This window comes from Miniopterus schreibersii (assembly GCF_964146895.1).
Source record: "Miniopterus schreibersii genome assembly, chromosome: 19".
Taxonomy (NCBI): Eukaryota; Metazoa; Chordata; class Mammalia; order Chiroptera; family Miniopteridae; genus Miniopterus; species Miniopterus schreibersii.
The window spans coordinates 7,835,275-7,856,921 of record NC_138119.1 but is presented as its reverse complement, the minus strand read 5'-3'; the positions used below and the strand labels follow the sequence as shown (position 1 = coordinate 7,856,921).

Below are 21,647 nucleotides of genomic sequence, written 5' to 3'. Positions count from 1 at the left end.
GCCACTCAGCCTCTCCGTGAGCCGCACGGCACACAGACCATGCTTTTTCAGAAAATTATTTTTTCCTTTCTCACTTTCCATGGAAACTCAAAATAGCAACCAAAAAAAAAAACAAAAAAACGGTCAAGCTCCCTCCCTGCCTGCAGCGCAGTGACCGGAGGCCCCAGGGGAGGGAGGGGGAGGGAGGACGGCTCCGATGCCTGGGAAACAGCTCCCTGGGCGTAGCTGAGGAGTGGGCAGGTCTGAGGTGGGTGTGTTTGCCTCCAGTTCAGAGCAGGGGGTTCCCCCGGGTCTCGGAGTTCATCTTGCTTTTGGCGACCCAGCGTCTGAAACACAGTCCCCTCTCACTGTGGTTGTCGGTCAGGAGTCCAGAGTGCCCATAAGGGGCAGCAGGGCAGGGCACCGATGCCTTCCAGGGGCCGGTTCTGGAAAGTTCTTGTTAAGCTACCTCCAGGTTGCACAGTGTGGGGCACGCCCCATAAGCCCAGGGCAGCCGCAGGATGGGAAAAACTCCAGTTCTAGGGTCACGTCAGGGATCCCGGGGGCTCTGAGCACTTCACGTCACCTCCCCTGTGAACCGTGAAGGATGTGGCCTTCCAGCCCCCAGCATCCTGGCCACTGCTTGCTCCTGGGGTGCACACACTCCCCTTCTCTTCTTTGTAAAGCTCTCTCGCTCTCGTTTGCTTTTCAGCTGGCGGGGTCGGCTGTCATTGCCTTTGGACTATGGTTTCGTTTCGGAGGTACCACGATGGATTTCTCATCAGGGGACAAGTCCCCAGAGTGGGACTTCTATGTGGGTGAGTGATGTCGGCTTCCCTAAGCTGTAGCCAGGGCTGCCCCAGAGGCCTAAGGCACCTGTCCCTGGACTCCTGGGGGCGGGAAGGGATGGAGGGAAAGGAGGGGGGAGAAACCTGGCCCTGAAGACTCCACCTGGCCCTGTGGCGGGGAATGCGGCCTAGGTGGAGAGGGCCCCTCACATGGTCCGTCCCTCTGGTCTCCAAAACCAAGGAAGACCAGGCCCATGGAGCTTCTTTCAGCCACTTCAAGGAAAACAACGCAAAATGTAACTGCAGTTTGTTCCAAAGAATCAGCAACTCCCTCTGCTCTGGGTCAAGTGGGCATCCACAGTCCACTACCCACTCGTCCACCTGGGGCAGCGGGGCCTGCAGTCAGGGTTTTGTTTTGTGGTCTTGTATTTTAAATTGTCCATGAGAGAAACAGAATTCAAAAGGAGGAGCCACCTCAGAGTTTAGAGGTGCTAATGTGAGTCCCTCGGTGGCTAGGGACTGCAGAGAACTGGGAGGGAGGGCAGGGGAGATAGGGGAGAGGAGGGCAGGGGAGGGCAGGGGAGGGCAGGGGAGGGGAGGCAGGAAGGGAAAGAGGCCTCGGTGGGGGAGGGGCCATCGCCCAGCTCCCTCCAGCTGTAGGAAGGGGGTGAGGGGTGTGGGGTAGCCGTAGGCTCCCATCTGGAGACAATGTGATCAGTGGGTTGAGCAGTGCCCCTGGGTTTAGAGCCTCTCGCTGCTTCCAGCCCTCCTCTAGGCTTTTTCTCTTTAGGCAGCTGAGTGCACCTGGACTCTAGGTTTCAAAATGCGCAGGACCATTGTCAGTACAGGTGATGGCCCCATGCAGCTGTGGCTTTAAGATCCGCCCGGCCCACAGGACACTCGGGTGGCTTGTGGTGGGTGACCTCTGCGCTTGGGGTGAAGCAGGAGATTCTGTAGAGATCGTTTGCTCCGATCCCCAAGAAGAGCAGAGCTATTTCCCAGGAGGGACCAGCGGCCAGGCCCCACTCAGAGCCAGGGACTTCCTGTCCGCAAAGGGCCGGAGGGCCTCTCCCAAGTGTGTTTTCCCCCCTCTTCCAAACACCCTCCCCACGCCATGCCTCCTGTGAGGAGAGCGGCCAGATTCCTGAGGGCATTTTTAAGAGGAAAGCAACAGAAAACCTACTGAAAGATGGACAGCAACAAGGAATCCCATGTTTCATCAAATCTTCGATGCAGTCTTTTGTAAACACTCAATTATTTTAAGTTCCACTAAGAAGAAACGCTGCCATTTTAATTAACATACCATAAAATATACATCCTAAGTTCAGAAATGTTAAAATGTAAAATTGATGAAATGTGGCAAAAGAAACGTGGAGGTGGGACTCTTCGATTTAGCTCGGGGTTCGGCAAAGCCATCCAGGACCCAGGTACTTTTCATCTCTCTGCCTCCCACCCTCGGGACAACCTCAGATGACAAGCATCGGATCCTCATACGGCAGCATCCAAAGGAGAAAACAGGACGTTTCACCTCACGTGGGCCTTTTTAGAAATGAACAAAACCTTTGTCAGGAGTCCCCTGGCAGGCTTCTCCTTGCAGCTTCGGCCAGAATTGCACCGTGTGCTCAGGCCTAACCCGTCATGGCCAAGAAGAGAATTACAATGACTAATCCGAGTCTCCCTGGGCCAGGAAAGGGGCCCGGGCTCCCAAGAGGGCCTTTGACACTTAGACAAAATCAGAGTTTTGTTACAAGGAAGAAACGGAGGAACCTGCCATCCTGCTTCACCCCGAAATGCTCTTTTCCACTCACCTGGTAGCTCTGAAGACCTCCGCAGAAGCCGCCTCTCTCAGAGCTGACCCCAAGTGCCCCAGGACGAAGCTCAGCCAGCCATGGGCACTATCGCGAGAGGCAGCCAGCATGGCGAGAGGCAGGTACTATTGCAAGAGGCAGCCAGCATGGCGAGAAGCGGGCACTATCCCGAGAGGCGGGCACTATCACGAGGGGCAGCCAATATGCGAGAGGCGGGCATTATCGCGAGAGGCGGGCACTATCGCGAGAGGCAGCCAGTATGCGAGAGGTGGGCATTATCGCGAGAGGCGGGCACTATCGCGAGAGGCGGGCACTATCGCGAGAGGCAGCCAGCATCGTGAGAGGTGGGCACTATCGCGAGAGGCGGGCACTAACCTGAGGAGCTCAGGCAATGGCTGCGTTACATCCTCAGATCTAAAATAACCTCAAAGGGTAGTTCTAAATTAACACTTTTTATGGCCAACAGTTGTGTCCTAGACTAGAACCCTCCCTGAAAAATCCAGTCTTTACCTTAACTAAGCATGTTGTCTTTTACAACATACCTTTCGAATGTCAAAATCACTTCCCTTTTCCGGGACCCCCAGGGCACAGCCAGTGCCCCAGAACAGAAACGACCAAGCCTCTCATTATTTCATCACGCTCAGTACTAATCATTAAGTGTCCTCTACGGTGACTGTTGACAGTTTGGTTCAAATACACTCACGAGAATCCGCCACAGGTGGGACAGGGAGCGAGGCCCTTAGGCCGCCGGCCGCCTCTTCTCAAGGGCCCCGGAGTCCAGGCCGAGGCCTGGCGGCCGCCCAGTGAGCCCACTGCTGACCTGCCCCCAGGAGAAGCTGGCACCTGGGAAGCGGAGTGGGCAGCGTTCCCAGGCCCTGCCACTTTCATCTTTCGGTGAACTCGGGAGGAGCCCCCAACCTGCCCCTGGGCTCCCCGTCACGGTCCGAGTCGGGTGCCTCTCGGGGCAGAGCCCTCAGGGGTCCCCGTCCCCCCTGGGGAGCGGTCGCGGCCCTTGGAAGGCTGCAGTCCCGTCTGCACCGAGGGGCTGCCCCACGCGGGCCGGGCTCCCCCGAGGGCCAGGCTTGGACTGTGCCGGGCGCCCTGCAGGGGAGGCGCCGGGCTGACTGCTGAGGGGCTGCCCGGCCTCTTTAATCCGACTCACTGGCAATTTTAAATTTTTTTTCACTTCTGGGTTCTCGGTTTCCCGGAGAGTTGTGGTAGGAGCATGACAGAGACGGGCCGTCGCTCCCACTGTGGAGACAATCTCCCCGAAGCGTTGTCGCAAGACGTTAGGGGGCTCATTCTGGCCACACTGCAGATAAGGAAGCTGCGGGACAGAAGGATGTCCCGGGAGCCAGCTGGCAGGCCTGGATTTCTGGCTCCCAGCTCTGTACTCTTCCAGAAAATCCCAGAAATCGAGGGCAGACCCCCCCCCCCAAGCGCTTTTCTCAAGGAAGAAGAAACAGCACCCTCCTGCATTTATAAATTTCGAAATTAACACATTTCGAGCTGAGAGAGTCTCCGTTCTTCTGAGGGGTGCACTTTGGAGCAGACCCCTGGCTCAGGTCCAGGCTCGCCCCCACTGGCTGTGCACTCTCAGGGAAGTTAGTTAACTTCTCTGTGTCTCAGATTCCTCAGCTACGAAATACGGATGCTTCTGCACACTTCCCAGGGCAGTGCGAGTAGGAGGTGGCTTACCGTAGGGGTGTGCTTAAGCCCAGTACCTGCTGTGTCCTGAGCCCCGAATAAATATTTCCTGTGGTGACTACTATGAGGAGGGCAGGCTAAGGAGCCGGCCAGCCTGCGGTCGCTGGGAAAACACAAGATGGAAGGGTAAAGGAGGGCTTGGGTGCCCGGCAGGCAGAGAGAACGGCTGATGTTCCTGTCGCCTGCACTGTCCAGACGCCGCGCAGAGCAGGCCGAGGGAGTGGCGGTGGTCACGCTTCGTGTTCTCAGAACAGTCTCAATAACTGACACCTGTTGTTACTTCGAGAGAACCCAAGCCCTTACCTTCACCATAAACTAAGCCCCAATATTCTAGACACACATATAATTATGTGCGTCCAGGGCAAGCTGGGGTGGTAGGAGGGAGAGTTGCAGAGGCATGGAAAATTATTTTTAGATGAAAAAGAGTCATCAGCCGGGTATGTAAAACCATCTACTGTCACAAAGCCGCTGACACTATTGACCGCGCCACGCACTATCCAGTCCCTCAAAGGGGGGAGCCGTTGTAATCTGAAACCTACGACACCAGCGAGGGAGTGGCGGGAGCCGTCCAGGAATTTCTGGGAGCATGTCACCGGGGATTATGGGCATCTCAAGGCCCAGCTATGATAAAAATGCAATTTCAAAGTAGTTTCTCTCCTTTTCAAGTCAAGGGAAATAGCGCTTGGGAAGCGTGGGGAACTGGGAAATAGGTCAGACACTTGTCACACAGGCTGCTGTAGGAAGGAGAGGGTTCTACAGAAACCATCTTGGAATTAAAATGTGACAATTAATGTATTCATTCCACAGCTATTTTAGGGCCAGGTCACAAGAGGATCAGACAGCCTTGGAAGCCACAGCGTGTGATGAATATTACAGCTAGATCTGGAACTGGATCCAGCAGGCCCAAGGGATTCTGCCACTTGTTGAGTTTCTCCTGCTTTTCCCTTCAGCTCCAGCAAGCAGGGCTCAGGGGTATCGGGCTGAGTCATGTGCCCAAGTACACACAGAGGTTAGCTAAGGAGAGGCCTCAGGGACTGGAGCTGCTGGGACAGCTTCGGGTGTTTTGCTGTGAGCTCTGGGATTCAGATAGCCTCAGAATGCAATATTGTACAAATAAGCACATTTTCCTGGGGAGCTCATGATTTCAGAAGAGCAAGGACTGCTGCTGCCTCAGGGGCTGAGTGAGCTTGTTCCCAGTGGGGACAGCTGTCCTCCCCAGGCCCCAGTGCCTCTGTCTACTGCATCCTGGCCTCCTCAGGAACACCCCTCTTTCTATATTCCAGACTCTCTGGGGCCCTTTCTCAGGGTGTGCAGCCATGTCCTCCTCTACCTGACCTTGGGAGAGCCCGGCCCTGTTTGGCTGCCCAGATATCTGCTGGGATGTTTTTCCAGCGTGTATCTCTAAGCCACAGCGAGCGATGGCAGACAGCCAGTCCAGGACTTCAGGTCTGGTTTGCTCTCCCTAATCTTCACATCCAACAACACTGAGAATTCTGCCACGTGCCAGGCATATTCTAGGCTGGATGAATAAAGTCTGTCTGTAGACTTAACATCTACAGAGCAAGACATACATGAGAACCTGCAAATGCACAAAATGGAAAAGAGCAGGCTGGGTTAGATGCCCCTGAAGTCCCGTGTGGCTGCAGTGCAGTATGGAGGAGGATCCAGGGGGCCCCAAGCAGAACCTGTGACTGTGTCTTGCAGCAGTGAGGAGGCAAGGCCGCTGTGGCCCACCCGCCAGGCGCTCAGTGAGGAAACTAAGGTGGTGTGCGGCCTGTTGGGTGGAATGGGAACCGGCTCCAGGCCTGTGTGTCCTGCCTAGAGCCATCCCTGACGCCCATGAGTAAAATAGAAATGTCACACTTGCTTCACCTACTGGGTAGTTTGGAGGAGCCAGTGAGATGCTAGAAATGAGAGAGCTTTGGAAACTAAATTTGTAAAAACAAGGTGTTTAGGCAGTGGGCCAACAATAATATTTGAATACGGCACCATTTCTCTCATTACCACATCCATTCCCCATGGCATTGCTCTTTTAGAGGGAAGGAGAAGGGAGGAAGTGGCAGAGCCAGCAGAGCTGGAAATAAATGAATTCAGGACCTGCCTTAGGACTGCAGACCCAGGGCTTCCCTGGCCCAAAAAAGGGCCGGAGAACAGTCTGGCTGAGCAGGGAGCAGAGCAGCCGGTTGCTGCTCCACCTGTGCAGGGGAGCAGATCACACCTGCCTGCAAACCAGTCAGTACCCAGAGGGGCCCCCGGAAGCACCCTGCAGGCCAGGCTCAGGGTTTCCCCACGGAGGTGGCACCCAGCTCCCCACCCTTGCTGTGAATGGGAGTGGTTTCCAGGTGACTCATCTGAGTAAAACGCAAAAAAAAAATAACAGCTGCGATCGGCATTTTTCTAAGCAAGTCTAGTGCCAGACCTTGTATTGTGTTCTAACTTATCTCAGGATCAGAGGAGGAAATAAGAAAAGACTTGGCTTTGTTTCCCTTGGAACAAGGACATCTCTGCCCTTTTCTTTCCCTGTGAGAACAACTTTTCCTGCGGCCTGACTTGGGTAGTAAGTGAAATCCCCGCCTGGGTTCAGGCTGCCCTTACGCTGCAGAGGCAGGGCTGGAAGATGGCCCTGAGGTCGACGTGTCTGTCCCAGCTCGAAGATCTCGAGCTGTTAAATTGTTAACCTTTTGGAGCCTAGTTCCTCTGTCTAAAAAATGGGGCTAATAATGGTATCTGCTTCTTGAAGACTAAACGAATAAATCGGTACTAAGTGCTCAGAACAGTGCAGAGAGAAAATAAGCCCTTAATCAAGGTAGCTAATGTTGTATTAATAATAGCATTATTTGGCCCTGGTGGTTTGGCTCAGTGGTTAGAGCATCGGCCCTCGGACTGAAGGGTCCCAGGTTCGATTCCGGCCAAGGGCACATACCTCAGTTGCAGGCTCGACCCCGGCCCCGGTCAGGGCGTGGGCAGGAGGCAACCAGTCGATGCGTCTCTCACATCGATGTTTCTCTCTCTCCCTTCTACTTTCTCTGGAAAAGCAATGGAAAAAAATATCCTCTGGTGAGAATAAAGTAAAAAATAACAGCATTATCTGGTGTTTATTACCTTCTCACCTCCCTCTGTGGCTGTTCTGGTAACACAACCTCCCATGCGTCCAGTGTACATGGGATTGCCCTCCAAAGTTTACATCTCACACGAAACCTTACTGCCTTCTCGCTGGGCCCTACCCCCTCCTTAACCAGAAGCCCCCTCTTCTGTCCCACCCTCTCCCTGCTTCCCCATCTGCGCCTGGGCAGATCACCAGCCCCCTTTCCTCCCCAGACACTGTGTCCTCATGACCTCTCACGAGCTGGAGACAGCCATTAATTCCGGAAGGCCCTGAGAGGCAAGGGGTCCCAGGGAGCTGTGGCAGGTGTCCCAGCTCTGGTACTGGCTCCTGACTCAATGCCATCCATTTCACACCAATAGCAGTGGTCACCGCTTTCAGGGCTGACAGGGATCTGAAAGGCGAAGTGCCTGGCATGTAGGAGGCCTGTGGGATGGCTAAGAGCAGGGGCAGTGGGGTTGGGATAGACCCAGTTTCCAGTCCTCGCTGGGCATGTGACCACGAGCAGGTCCCCTCACCTCCGGGAGCTCGACTTTCTTTGCACACTGGGGGTGCTAGGGGCCCTACCTCTCAGGATGCTTGTGCCCATTAAAGCGGATGAGTGAAGGTGCAGCAAGCTTTCCACAGGTGTCACTATTATATTATTAACAATGTCCTGCCCCCGGACGCCTGGAGCAGCAGTGACAAAGCTGAGCAGGGAGCAGGTGCGGGGAGAGCCACCCTTGCTCAGCGTCCCCTCCACCCTCTTCCCCGCAGGGCTCTACGTGCTGGTCGGAGCAGGGGCCCTGATGATGGTCATGGGCTTCTTCGGGTGCTGCGGAGCCATGCGGGAGTCGCAGTGTGTGCTCGGATCTGTAAGTGGGTGCCAGGGGGAGAGGAGAAGGGAGTTGGTCTGGAGGGAGCCCGACGGCCGGCCTCCAGCGCCAGCTCTTGCCCTGCCCCACTGAGGCCTTGGTGGTCGCCCCTCTGCCCAAATCTCGTTCCTCCACCTCCTGCATAAGAACAATATTATCTCTGTCCCTGCCTCAAGTGGAAAGTTTAGGGGGAAATGAAGTCATGCGTGTAAAGATGTTTTGGGAGGAAAAGTGTGTAATAATTGAAAGGGCCAATTATGATTGTTCTTTAAAAAAGACTATTTCACGGCAAGCGAGGCGGCTGAAAGGTTCCTACAGCCAGGGAGGTGCTGTTATCTGCAGGAAAAGCATTGCTGTGCGGGGGCAATGACTTCACTGAACACCCCTCTTGTGGCCCATTTGAACAAGCAGCCTGTTTTTTAAAGAATGGGATAATTTCTGTTAACTGCTGTACATCCAATGCCAGCAGGCAGCCTGTCCTTGCTCATTGCAGCCTTTGATTTTTGCTATGAAAAATGTGTAACTCATTTCCTTGCCCTCCATTCTCTCTCTTTCCCCTGCTGAGCATCTCTCTGTCTTGTTTATCACTGAGCTTCGTTAGAACAGAGCAGACCCAACAGAAATCTGTCCAGAGCACCTTCGCCTCCACCTTCCCCAAAGCCAGGCCCCGCCGGCCACCCTCCAGCTCCTGCTCGGGTGTTATAGAGCCTCTTTCGTCCACCAGGTGCTCGCTGAACACAGGCGCCAGGCTCTGTTCGAGGTCGCAGGATTTCTATATGACTACCTGAAATTACCTAACGTGTTTATCGCTTTACTCGTTTATCAGCTCTTCTCCTTTCTAATACGAGGCCCGTGGTAGCAGAGGCGTGGGGATGTTGCCTTACTCGGCATGGCATCCTCAGCACCAAGGACAGTGCCTGGCACAGAGCGAATGCTCAATAAACGATTGCTGATGACTTAAAGAGTGAACAAACGCAAGGGAACTGAGGGAGGAATGGTCCTGCTAGATCACTTCTCAGTGATAACCTTGCCTAATGGTTTGCAAGTGGAACTAGAATCAAAGAGGCTGCGTAAACTGAAGAGGTATGAATTAAAGCTAGTATCTTCTCTCCACAGTTTTTCACCTGCCTGCTGGTGATATTTGCTGCTGAAGTAACCACTGGCATGTTTGCTTTCATAGGCAAGGATGTAGTAAGTAAAACTGACTTACAATCTCCTTTTTTAATGGTTAAAGTGTTTTCATCATGGCAAAGGATATGATGATATTGATACCCACAGTGATATTACGAAACCAAAAGCTCCCGCAAATAATACTGTTTATGCAGAACTTTTAACCTACAAGTATTGTATGGAACTGAGCGTATGAGTGTGCAGCACATACGTGCACACATTTTTCTGGGGAGACAGTTCATAGCTTTCATTAGATTTATAAAGCGGTCTATGATTTTTTTCAAAGGACCTTTAGTAGAAGATTATCCTGTTTGGAATGGAACAGAGGTCAGGTTGCAGACATGAGACAATTCTCATCCCTTGCGACCGTCACTTGTCCTCAGGGCTTGGCCTGGACAGAGGCCACGTCACCCTCAAAGACTAAAGCCTGACCTCGGTGTGCTGGTGAAGCCAGTTTATTTAGATTTGTGCTCAGGCTGTAGGTGTCCAGAGTAGGTCATCAGAAGAACTCATAGGGGAAGTGGCCTTTTAGGAGGCTGAAACACACCGAGGGAAAGACAGATGTGAAAAGGGACCAGAGGAAGAGTGGAACCTGAGGTTTACTGTACTTCACATAAATTCAATATTGTGTTGATGAAATTATTTTAGATTTTAAAAAATGGTAAACATGTAGGATAAGCAAATATCACCTTGTTTGGAATTTTCCTAAGGTAGCTGCTTATATTCGTAGGCTAAAGGAAACTGGTCATAAAGTTTTGAGCTTTCTGTGGGTTTGGGGTCCCACACCTTTACCCTAGAAAATTCATTGTCCACATTTTATGTGGCATTTGAATGCTGAAACAGCTTTCCTCTGAAACCATGTCATGAAAAGACTTGAGTTCTTGCACCAGCGGGTACCCAAGAAGCACAGGGCCCGCCCCCGGCCGTGCATCACAACCACCTGGGTGGCGCGGAAGCCTGGGGCCATTTGATGCTGATGCCCACTCAGGTTCGAGAACCTCCGCTCTGAGAAATCTTTCTAGTCTACGAAAATTATTCTGGGTTAGTCTATCCCCCCATCTTCAAAAGTTCCTTAGAAACTCCAGAACCTATCATCTGTTCCATATATTTGGAATTACCTTAAAATACAGATAAATGCGTGGAAAGGCCGATTTTTGAAGGGTAAGGAAGAGGGAGGTGTTTCTTGATGAAAGGAGAACATCTGAAACTTCCCACTCACCGTCCCCTCGGTTTTCTGGCATTTTCCAGGCTATTCGACATGTTCAGACCATGTATGAAGAGGCTTATAACGATTACCTGAAAGACAGGGGAAAGGGGAACGGGACTCTCATCACCTTACACTCGGCAGTAAGTAACTCGCTTCCTCATTAAAATCGCATCTTCTAAAGATGATGCCCGAGCCAGGGTCTCTCTGGTCACCTGGATTAAAAAGAAGATGCATGTGATTTTGCACACGTTTTATAAATTATATGTTATAATGTACATACGTGTATATATACATGTGTACATGTATTTATATGTGCATATATACACACACACATATACTAATAGTGTAAGTTTACTGTTGATAAACATCCATAAAGAATTTTCCTGTATCTAGAGTTTCTCACTGAATGTTTGTTCATGCTATTTTCCCACCCTAAAGAGATGTTCAGGAATTCATATCATAGTATACGTTATTTACATATTTATTCATTATTTGCCATGATATTTAAGCAAGGAGCTTTAATTCACAAAAACTGGCAAATATAATAGTATAAAACTATTTTTTTATGTCTTCCAGAGTTGTTGTAAATTTTATTTAGTGGGTTCTACAATTGTATAAAGCCTAATTTTAAAACACTAAGAAAGAATTAAAGCTTTCTTTTTGGTAAATTAAAAAAAAAAAAAAAATACATACGAGTAAATCCACGAGGCCCAGGCAGCACCGCACTTGCCCTCCTGGGAGCCACGTGCGCATTAGGCATAGAGCCCGGCAGAGGAAGACGCCCCACGCAGCGTTCACGGAGGAAGCCCCGACCCGTGCCCCAAAGTGATGAAAGAGCGCAAACAAGATCGTGCAGAAAGCAGCCCAAGCACACACCAGCCTCTCTCCAAGGGTGGCACCATGGTGTAACAGAGACAACCATGACCCCCAGGTCAGAAAAGCTCATTCTTGCCTGCGGCTGGGCCTCTGGACAGCTTTGTGACCTTGAGTGTGGTCCTTGCCTCCCCAATATTCCACTGCCTCATTTGTAAAATAAAGGGGCGCCTGAGACAGCCGTCCTTCTTGGCGTCAGTGCACAACTCAGACCTACTTGCAGTTAATCAAGGAGGGTTACAGAGTCCTGTTGACCCCCTGACCACTGTGACCCAGGAAAGCAGCTCTGCCTCTGCGCCAGGTGTCTTCAGTTCTTGTCTGTCACGGGAATTTCCAGGAAGGTGCCAACCATTCATCCTGTTCAGCCCCAGCCACCCAAGGACATCAAGCTGCACACAGGTTCCTTTGTCTTTGAAGGCCCAGCCCGAAGGCAGGACACCTGTTTGCAGGCCAGTCCTCAAGCCCTGATCTTTTAGCCTCTGGAGTTTACTGCAGCCACTCCTCTGCTCCGTCCCAGAATGTCCCCAGTTAATGAGCCCTTCCCGAAGCTCATAAAACTTCAGCTACGCAGCAGGTTAAATTACTCCCAGGCTGAAAGAAAAAATCTAAAGGCCCAACTCCTGTCTAAAAAACAGCGGTTTACACAGACACTGAAATTAACTTCTTGCCTTGTTTGGGTTGCCTTGAGTCACTTCCCATCGTAAAACTCAGACAGCTTTAGAGAAGTCCTCTGCTCGTTTTGCCTGCACAATTACGTGACTCTCCACTCTCTTTCCAGAAATGGCGGTTTGGGTTGCGGTGACCGAGCCTCGTAGCTGCTTTGCTGCCACCACACTCAGGTTCTTAGCAGTGGTGCCCAGACTTGCTGCTGCTTCTCCCTCCCCCACCCCCACCCCCACCCTGTGCCCTAAAAGCTCTTTTCTGACTCTCTAGTTTCAGTGCTGTGGAAAAGAAAGCTCTGAACAGGTCCAACCCACATGCCCAAAGGAGCTTCTGGGACACAAGGTAAGCTCGTCCAGCAGGGTCCTCTCCTGCCTGCAGTGTAAGATGCTCTTTGCCCTCTGGGTGGAGACTGTCATTCTAGGAGGCCTTCTCCCCATGCCTTCTGGGCCTTCACTTTATTCTGTAAAATAAGGGGAGTGGTGCTGAGTCCCAGTGTCCCGGGCCCCCGGGGAATGATGCAGATGCTCTGGCATGAGTTAAGCACACCAGGGCAGAGGTGCACCCCCGAGAACACTGCCCCCGCCTCTCCACGGTAGGCACAGCGCCGGTACCTGCTTCACTGTTAAGTGCTGTGTGTCAGGCACTGTGCCAGGTTCTCTAAAATATGATGTAAATACCAAAACCTAATGATGACCTTGAGTTTATCACTGAAATAACTTTCCATTTTAAAGCCACCAAGCTTAAGTTAGATTTTCAATTTTGGATCTTTTTCTGCTGTTAGAAATCAAAGTAACATCAGGTTAACCCCTCGCACCTGTGACCTGCAGTCAGCACAGTGCAGTGATTAGTGGTGTGAGCTTTGGCCTCACACTGTCTGGCTTCAACTCCCAGCTTCACTACTTACCACCCTGGGGCCACGGGAAAGTTTCTTAATTTCTCTAGGCCTCAATTCCCTCACCTGTAAATGAGGATTTTAATGTACCAACCTCATAAGATTGTTGTGACGATTAAATGCAACAGTACATACAAACTATTATTCAAAATTAATCTGCATAGTGCCTAGAATGCAGCAGTAAACACATGCTGGCTCTTTATACAGCCCCCTTCATCCTCGCCTTTGCTCCCAATGATTTCAGTTATCCACAGGCAACTGGGGTCCAAAAATATTAAATGGAATCCTGCAGAAATAAACCGATTCATACATTTTAAATTGTGCCCATTCTGAGTAGCATAATGAATCTTGTGACGTCCCCTGTCCCACGCAGGATGCGAATCATCCCTTTGTGTAGCATATTCACACTGTACACACTGCCTGCCCTCCAGTCACTAGTAGCCCTCTCAGTTATCAGATCAACCATCACAGTGTTGCAGGGCTTGTGTTCAAGTCACCCTTATTTTCATAATGGCCCCAAATAGCAAAGGTAGTGATGCTGGAAATTCAAATATGCCAAGAGAAGTCATAAAGTGCTTCCTCTAAGTGCAAAGGTGTGTATGTATGGGGTTTGGTACCATCCACGGTTTCAGGCATCCACCAGGGGCCTTGAGATGTATTGCCCATGGATAAGGGGGGACAACTAAAGCACCAGTTGTTATTGCTGACTCTCTTTTTCCATGACAGAATTGCATTGATGAAATTGAGGCCATAATCAGTGTTAAGCTCCAGCTCATCGGAATTGTCGGTATTGGAATTGCGGGTTTCACGGTGAGAAAGTTCCAGAACATACCTTCTTGACCTCTAAGAAGCCTTGTACCTTTGCATCTCATTTCTCTTCAGCTGTGATGGTAGTATCTTAGGAGAGATGTCTTCTAAAAGACAAAGACATTTGTTGACAGGACATCTAAGAACACAGTTCATTAAATACATTAACACTAAGTTCTCTAGAATATGACGTAAATACCATAACCTAATGATGACCTTGAGTTTATCATTACAATAACTTCCCATTTTAAAGCCACTATGCTTAAATTAGACAAATGATATTCAATCCTGGGACATTTCCTACTGTTAGAAATTTACAGTAACATCAGGTTAACCCCTCGCACCTGTGACTTGCAGTCAGCACAGTGTGGTCATTCATGGTGAGAGCTTTGGCCTCACACTGTCTGGCTTCAACTCCCAGCTTCACTACTTACCAGCCCTGGGACCATGGGAAAGTTTCTTAATTTCTCTAGGCCTCAATTCCCTCACCTGTAAATGAGGATTTTAATGTACCAACCTCATAAGATTGTTGTGACGATTAAATGCAACAGTACATACAAACTATTATTAGAAATTAATTCGTATGGCCGGGAACATAGCACTCAGTAAATGCTGGCTCTTTATACGGCCTGTGTGTTCCCAGACCCAGAATCCAGGCTGAAGGAACAGCACCCGTGGAAGTGTGAGGCGTAGTGCCTCCGGGCACCTGCAGGTGGCTCAGTACTTCTAAAGTACCAAAGAAGACAGTGCCAGAACTGACAGGGACAGAAGGGCGTGGTGGGAGCAGCTAGCAAGGGGTCGTGAGGAGAGCGTGTGAGGCTCCACATAAGTGAGGTCTTTGTCCTATTCAGAGGTTGGGTAGGAAGAGGGGAGCCACCAAGGGTTAGAAGGACCTGTGGTGCAGCCTGAAGATAAAGTCCAAGGGAAGCAAGATTGGAGTCAAGTGGGGCCAGTGAAGAGGTGATTTCCATCGTGCAGGGGCTGAGTGCTAATAGCTAATACTAAGGCCGTGCTTACCCCCTAACCCTCGACGTAGATTAATCCTGGCCTAAGGCAGGGGCAACAGGAGTTGGAAGGAAACCGATGAATTGCCAGTTCTCAGGGAACACACAAGCATCTTGCCTCTTCTCTGTATTTAGAGCACGGGTGGGGCAGTGGGTGAATGTGCTATGCTGAGGACCTCCCAGTCCAGGGACGCCTCTCGGGCCCTCCCACCTGCTCTGGGCTAGTTTGGTCACCATTCTGAGGCGGAATACTTGGAAACGTTCCGTGTAACAGAGGTGTCAGCTAGACCCTGCTCACAATTCTACAATCTCGATGAATGAGCATCCTAGACCTGCTCATCCCTGACGCATGACAGAGGCAGGATGAGGTGGTAAAGGTTCTTTCTGAGGGTGTCCCTGTAGAGGACAGCCCGCATGAGGTAGGGGTTGCATTGCACCTTACCACCACGGTCCAGGGGACATGCCCTCTGTTGGCCATCCTGAATCGATACCCCGAGAGTTTCTCCTTTAATTCTTTCCTTCGTCAGTTAAGAGTTGCACAGTGTAGTCAGTTAACCAAATGTCCGTTAGGTGTCTCCCCTGCCACCACCTGCGCTGAGTTCTGTCAGCCAGAAGCTTGGAGCGCTGCCCAAGCTTGGAACCATTCCCTTACGTCAGTCCACCCCCTCCCTTCTGACATAACTGATAAACATCTGTCCTCTTTAACTGAGCATTTACAGACCCTAGGCTGATTTAGGATGGCACTGAGGAGATAATCAGAGCGTCACGGTACTGATCTGTTTAAACAAGCACCGACAGTTTATAAACCTTGTACCACAGAGCGCATTCCTTGGGCTCTGCAGAATTGTAGGGAGATGGCTGGGAACAAGAGGGTCTCTTGGCATCCCTCTATTCAAACCGCAAAAGTGGCTACTGATCCTGCCAAGTAATTGGCTTCTCCGAGAAGTATCCAAGACCAGAAGACATCAGTAACATCACAGCTTAAACACCTTAGTTTACGCTTTGGTAAAGCTATTGAGTTAAATCATTTATACTTAAAAATGGACGAGAAATAAAGAGATGGTCCACTTTTTAATATGCAGTCACTGCCCGGGCCAGGTGTGGCTCAGTGGTTGAGCATCGACCTAGGATCCAGGAGATCGTGGTTCGATTCCCGGTCAGGGGCATGCAGGAGGCAGCCGATCAATGACTCTCTCATCGTTGATGTTTCTATCTCTCTCTCTCCCTCTCCCTTCCTCTCTCTGAAATCAATAAAGATATATTTATATATATATATGCAGTCACTGCTGCAAAAATTTGAAGCATTTCCAACAGTAGAAAACTATTTAGATCACAAGCATATTTAAACAACTAGTGGTTATAAACGCTTTTCAAGGTAAATATGTAAGAGATCTGAAATTAACCTGAAATATAAGGTATGAGTTGCACAGTACAGTTAACCAAATGTCCAGTAGGTGTCTCCCCTGCACAGTGTAGTGTGTTATTAGTCTTTTACAATTAAGAACTGTTCTAAAAACTAGAAATAGAACGCTTTTCTTAAAGCAACCTTACAGCCACGGTCCAGGGGAACACCCTCTGTTGGCCATCTTGAATCAGTACTTGAGAGTTTCTCCTTTAATTCTTTTCTTCCTTGTTATTTTTTAAATAATAATAAAATAGGAATGCATTTTAAGCAGAGTTAATATGGAAGTCTTTAACCAGTAGTCATAATTAAGTAGATATATAAAAATTCCATTTATAACCAGCAATTATTGGTTATATTATTTAACATGAGTTGGACGCACAGGCAGGTTGCTGACCTTTGCATCAATTTTGATCATTTGAATTTTTATCACTTTTCATTAGTAAGTGCTTCCTTCTGTTTCAGATCTTCGGCATGATATTCAGCATGGTCCTTTGCTGCGCAATACGAAACTCACGCGATGTGATATGAAACTACTTCTACGTGAAAAGTGCAATCTAGAGCTTTCATATAAACGTTGCAGGAGCTGTCTCCTGGCTCACTTTTAATATTCAAAGGACATTAGGATCTAATAATTTGCTGTCAATTGTACATTTGCACATGTATGTATGCTTGGCTCATTAGTGATCTGCCCCTCGAGTGAATGTCTATGTATGTTGGCTGAGAGCATATTCGCGTGTGATCTGTGTTTCCGGTATATGCATTATACAGAATGAAATCGGTTTCCTAGGAATTCCTGGTTCTTGTTATACAGTGAGAGGAACGACCTACTTAACTCTCAGAAAAAGATCAAAAACTTTGAAAAACTTTCAAAACTTGGCTATTCATAAAAAGTAATAATGGATCGGTTTCTCAGAGTCTAGCCACAGAAAGTTAGGTACAGAAAGTCCAGGGATTTCTAGTTAACAGAAAGCAATAAGCTATGGGAATGGAGAGATCATGGTGTAGTATTAAAACTGACTATGTCTGAGGAGAGTGTAAGGGTTCCTGGGATTTTTTAATATACATACTCTCCCCAGAATACAGTAAACCACAGTTTTAGAACTAAATACATCTGTAAAACTAAGTATAGCATGGAAAATCTAATTTGAATAAGTCATACTTTCCTAGTATTTAAAAAAAAAAAAAATGCCCTCTGGAAAGAGTGGTCACACAGACAATCATGTGTCCTATAAAAGTGAATGTTTTAAGGACTAAAAAAAAAAGCCTTTTAACAACTTTTTAAGGAAATATTTTTGTTCTTCTATAAAGATGTTTAAATATTGCTTTATTACTTTCTTTTTCTGATGCTGCTCTGAACTACTGCAACCCTCACACCCCCAAAAGGGCTTTTATCTCCAGCTTTTCTGTATTTCTCCCAAAGTAAGGCTAGGAAGACTAAAGTAAGAGGTCTGACAGTTGGACATGGTGGGAAAGGGAATTTTTACTGGGACTGTATCTTTAAAATACCTCATAACTTGAGTTTACATATTTTCCTAATTTTCCGTAGTTTTCTTATTTATTCAGCTAGAGAATCCTTCTTCATAGATTAAGAACTACAGTTTTCACTTCTTAAAATAAATAAAACAAAATCCTTCAGAAGTCAAATATAAGCGTCCTTGGCCAACCCAACCTAAACAAAGAAAAGCACCTTCTCCCAGTTGTGTGTGCACAACAGAGACAGCCTAAGGAAACAAACATTTCCACATGCACAGCAGAAATCGGGTTTGTCCAGGGCAAGACCCCCATAAAAAAAAAAAAATTCATGTTCTTTTATGGCCTTGATGCTCCATTTTAAGTACGTAAACCCAAGTTTAGGATCTAAATGGACATATTTGTTAATTTTTAACAACTCGGTACATTTAGTAAATCACAGAGTTTTAAAATTATTATTACATTTTTAAAAGCCACACAAAAGTGAAAGTACTGGGGGCTTTGGAAACCCCCAAGTAAGTTTGTGCACATGTGAGAACACGAGTCTATGGGTGTGCTCTTCTAAGAAACTTTTACAAATCATTTCACTGAGAAGGCTTGTCTGAAATCGTCTCACTCCCATAGAGAACCACATTTCCTCTCTACCATACTTACTACTGCTACTAGGTTTTTCTAGAAAAAAGTCAGATTGGAAGCAAACTAAAAATTGAATTGTGCATGGTACTTGACTATATCTATAGCTAATGAAAATATTATTTTAAGAAAATTGCTTAATGAAATAGTTGTTTGTACCCCAGTATTTGAGAAATACCCCCTTTTAAGCAGAGAACAAACAGTCCATCTCTCTTGGTGGCTTTAGTTCATCCGTCTGCCTGGAGACACAAAACAGGCCCAAGCGCATACTCAGGTTTTTTCCAGCTCAGACTCAAGTCTGATTCAACAAGGGGGAGCTTCATTGTATATCTGAATTAACAACCTTGAAAAAAAGAGTACAATGGTTAAAAGTAGAAGAGTAGAGATTTGTTCCATATATCATTAATGTGCCCCTTTTGGGAGTAATTTTTCCCAAATATGTGCCATGAGTAAAATTAGAGAATCCCACCTCTGAGTGAAGGTAGATTTATATATATCTTGAATCTGTATACATCTTGAATTCCTATATATCTTGAATCTATATATAGCTCTTGAATATGTATCTCTTGAATATAGATACGTATATAACTTGAATATATGTATACATGTGTGTACGTGGGTGTGCATACAAGTACATGTATATGTACACACACACACACATATATATGTAATTTTGGTTATTCTGTTTACCTGAACTAATCTGAGATCAGACCCAAACATTCTCTTAAGCATCTGGTGCCAAAGTACTGAATTAAAACTTCTTGATGAAATATTTTAAGTTATTTCAAATTAAATTTTCTGTGTATTAGAATTGCTTGTTTGGTTTATCTTAAAATCCTATTATATCTTTATACACACCTTCACACAACTTATCCAAAGGTCCAACTACCAATCCACCCAGACAATATGATGAAAAAAGGAAATAGTGATTACCCTTCTATAATGATAACTGCTAGGAGCTGGACTTAAAACCAACACCCCGAGGACTTCCATTGCAAATAGTTATATTTCAATTAATATTGTTTCTGCCAAGTTATACCTCCTCCCCAGAATAGCTCTTTTGTTGCCCATGGTTTAAATCTGTAAAATTGCACACAGGTACAGGGTCCAACGTGGTCCCCATGCAGTCATCAATGATAGTTGCTCTCCTTTCCCCTGTGAAGAATGCTAATAGGTATGCTTGATGGGAATGAGACTTGTGGGAAGATGGTGGTGAAGGAGACAGCATATTTTCCTTCTGAAGTAAGATTATCAAAAATGAAAAGGAAGAGGCACCCTCTGTACCATGGGTAAAACATGGTTTCCATGGCTCCAAGGACAGCAATTGGGAATTCAGGAGGTACACCCCAACTTTCCTGATTCTCTGCTCCCTTGGCATCTGCTTTGACCACCAGCCCCTCAATTTCAGCAACCCCATTTTCCCCATCCCTAGGAGGGAACACTCATGAGCCCTTGAAGCCAGTCAACTAACTACGTCATCTTAGTTTAACCAGGGGTGAGGAAACTTTTTTCTGCCAAGGGCCATTTGGATATTAACATCATTCGCAGGCCATACAAAATTATCAACTTAAAAATTAGCTGTGAAAAAAGCTCCTAGATTTATTGAGTTTCAGTCTCACCTGTGGTTGCCTTGGCAGGGCCAGACCAAATGATTCCGTGGGCCTTATATGGCCCACAGGCCGGATGTTCCCCACCCCTGGTTTAGGTTCATCAAAAGCAAATTTGTGTTAAGGTATATTTTAAGAAAGACAAAGATTTTCTATTTTCTTTCAACATGACTTATTATCTTTTCCTATAAAATATACCTGTAAGGTATCATATGTAGGTATCTTTTGAGAGGTAAAAAGACTACACCAATGCAAAATGTCATTCATCATTTTGATATTCTCATTATAATGATGAAGGCTAAATGCATTCCAAGAATCCACTATTCAGACAACTATGTCCTGGGGACAATGGAAAGCATAAAGAATGGAAGTAATATATTCAGAAGCTGCAAAGCAAAATCTGCTGATTTTATAAAGTTTTTAGCTAATGTGCCAGAAACCCTGCCAAAGCTTTGGTATTTGTTTGGTTTTTTCCTATATAATTTCTGATGGTTTTACTTGTATTAAATAGAAGAAATGTACAGTGAAAGAGGTAACCAACAAAGTGCTTAGTATACCTGGCAACTAATGAATATACCTATTGTTATAATTATGTTGACAGGGAGAATTTTTGTTCATTATAACTCAAACACACATAATCATGTATAACTGAAGATAGTTCCACAAAACCTATTTGAACACATCCATTTGCTTAATGAATAGTTTTCAATATATTTCCCAATTCTATTTTAATTCAAAGACTTGGTATTAATAGCCCCAGCAAAAGTCCCTATATTTTTCTCTGGGCCTGCTCTGCCTTGTAAGTTACAACCCACGCTAATGTTAGAATTATTTTTCTTTACTTTGTTTTGGGGCTACTATTATGTACATTTGAAAAATACTCTTTGTAACAGTATTGATATACTAAGATGAACAAGACAATCTCTGCCCTCAGGAAGAGTGTAATACTTTCAACAATAAAGACAATTTTTTTTAAAAAAATTTAAATCAATAAATAAAAATCAATTAAAAAAAATTTTTTTTAATGAAGAAGCCCAGCTGGGCATGGCTCACTGGTTGAACATCGACCTAGGATCCAGGAGATCGTGGTTTGATTCCGGGTCAGGGCACATGCCCAGGCTGTGGGCTAGATCCCCAGCAGGGGGCGTGCAGGAGGCAGGCGATCAATGATGACTCATCATTGATGTTTCCATCTCTCTCTCGCCCTCTCCCATATATTTTTTAAATAATAAAAATTAAATAAAAATGCAGCAGCAGCAGCTTAGAGTGGGAAAGAGCTGGCAAGTTTCATTACTATGAGGTAAGCGCTATGATAATCATTAACCCCGAGTGGACCCACTCAGCCTTGGGGAGGATGGTCATGGGAGAGAGGTTTCCTAAATGTTGAGGTCTCTAAACTGAGGCCTGAGGAACCCATACAAATTAGCCGAGTAAAAGGTAAATAACAGGGGTAGGGAAGGAAAGGGGACTGCTGGGGAACAACATGCAAGAAGACAGAAATGGAGAAAGCATGTAGACATTCAAAGAGGGAATGTCAAGAACTGAGGAGATAATCTTAGTACAGATTAAGCAGTACAGAGGTCATCAGGAAGATTTTAAACAATGAGTTACAAAATCAAATTTGAACCTTTTATTAAATATTCCTTGGCCTCAGTATAAACAATGATTGGAGGTCAA

General features: G+C 47.2%; 1 protein-coding gene across 1 annotated transcript in view; it reads left to right on the top strand.

The window, feature by feature from the left end:
• Nucleotides 1-19,133, top strand: part of TSPAN2 (tetraspanin 2) — a 32,199-nt gene extending 13,066 nt beyond the window's left edge. Inside the window, exons 2-8 of the mRNA XM_081122341.1 lie at nt 692-797; nt 8,142-8,239; nt 9,356-9,430; nt 10,658-10,756; nt 12,423-12,494; nt 13,771-13,854; nt 16,723-19,133. Of these exons, the coding sequence (XP_080978467.1) occupies nt 692-797; nt 8,142-8,239; nt 9,356-9,430; nt 10,658-10,756; nt 12,423-12,494; nt 13,771-13,854; nt 16,723-16,788 (600 nt within the window). The 3' untranslated portion in view covers nt 16,789-19,133. The remainder of the gene's footprint in view (nt 1-691; nt 798-8,141; nt 8,240-9,355; nt 9,431-10,657; nt 10,757-12,422; nt 12,495-13,770; nt 13,855-16,722) is intronic.
• The last annotated feature ends 2,514 nt before the right edge of the window (nt 19,134-21,647 follow it).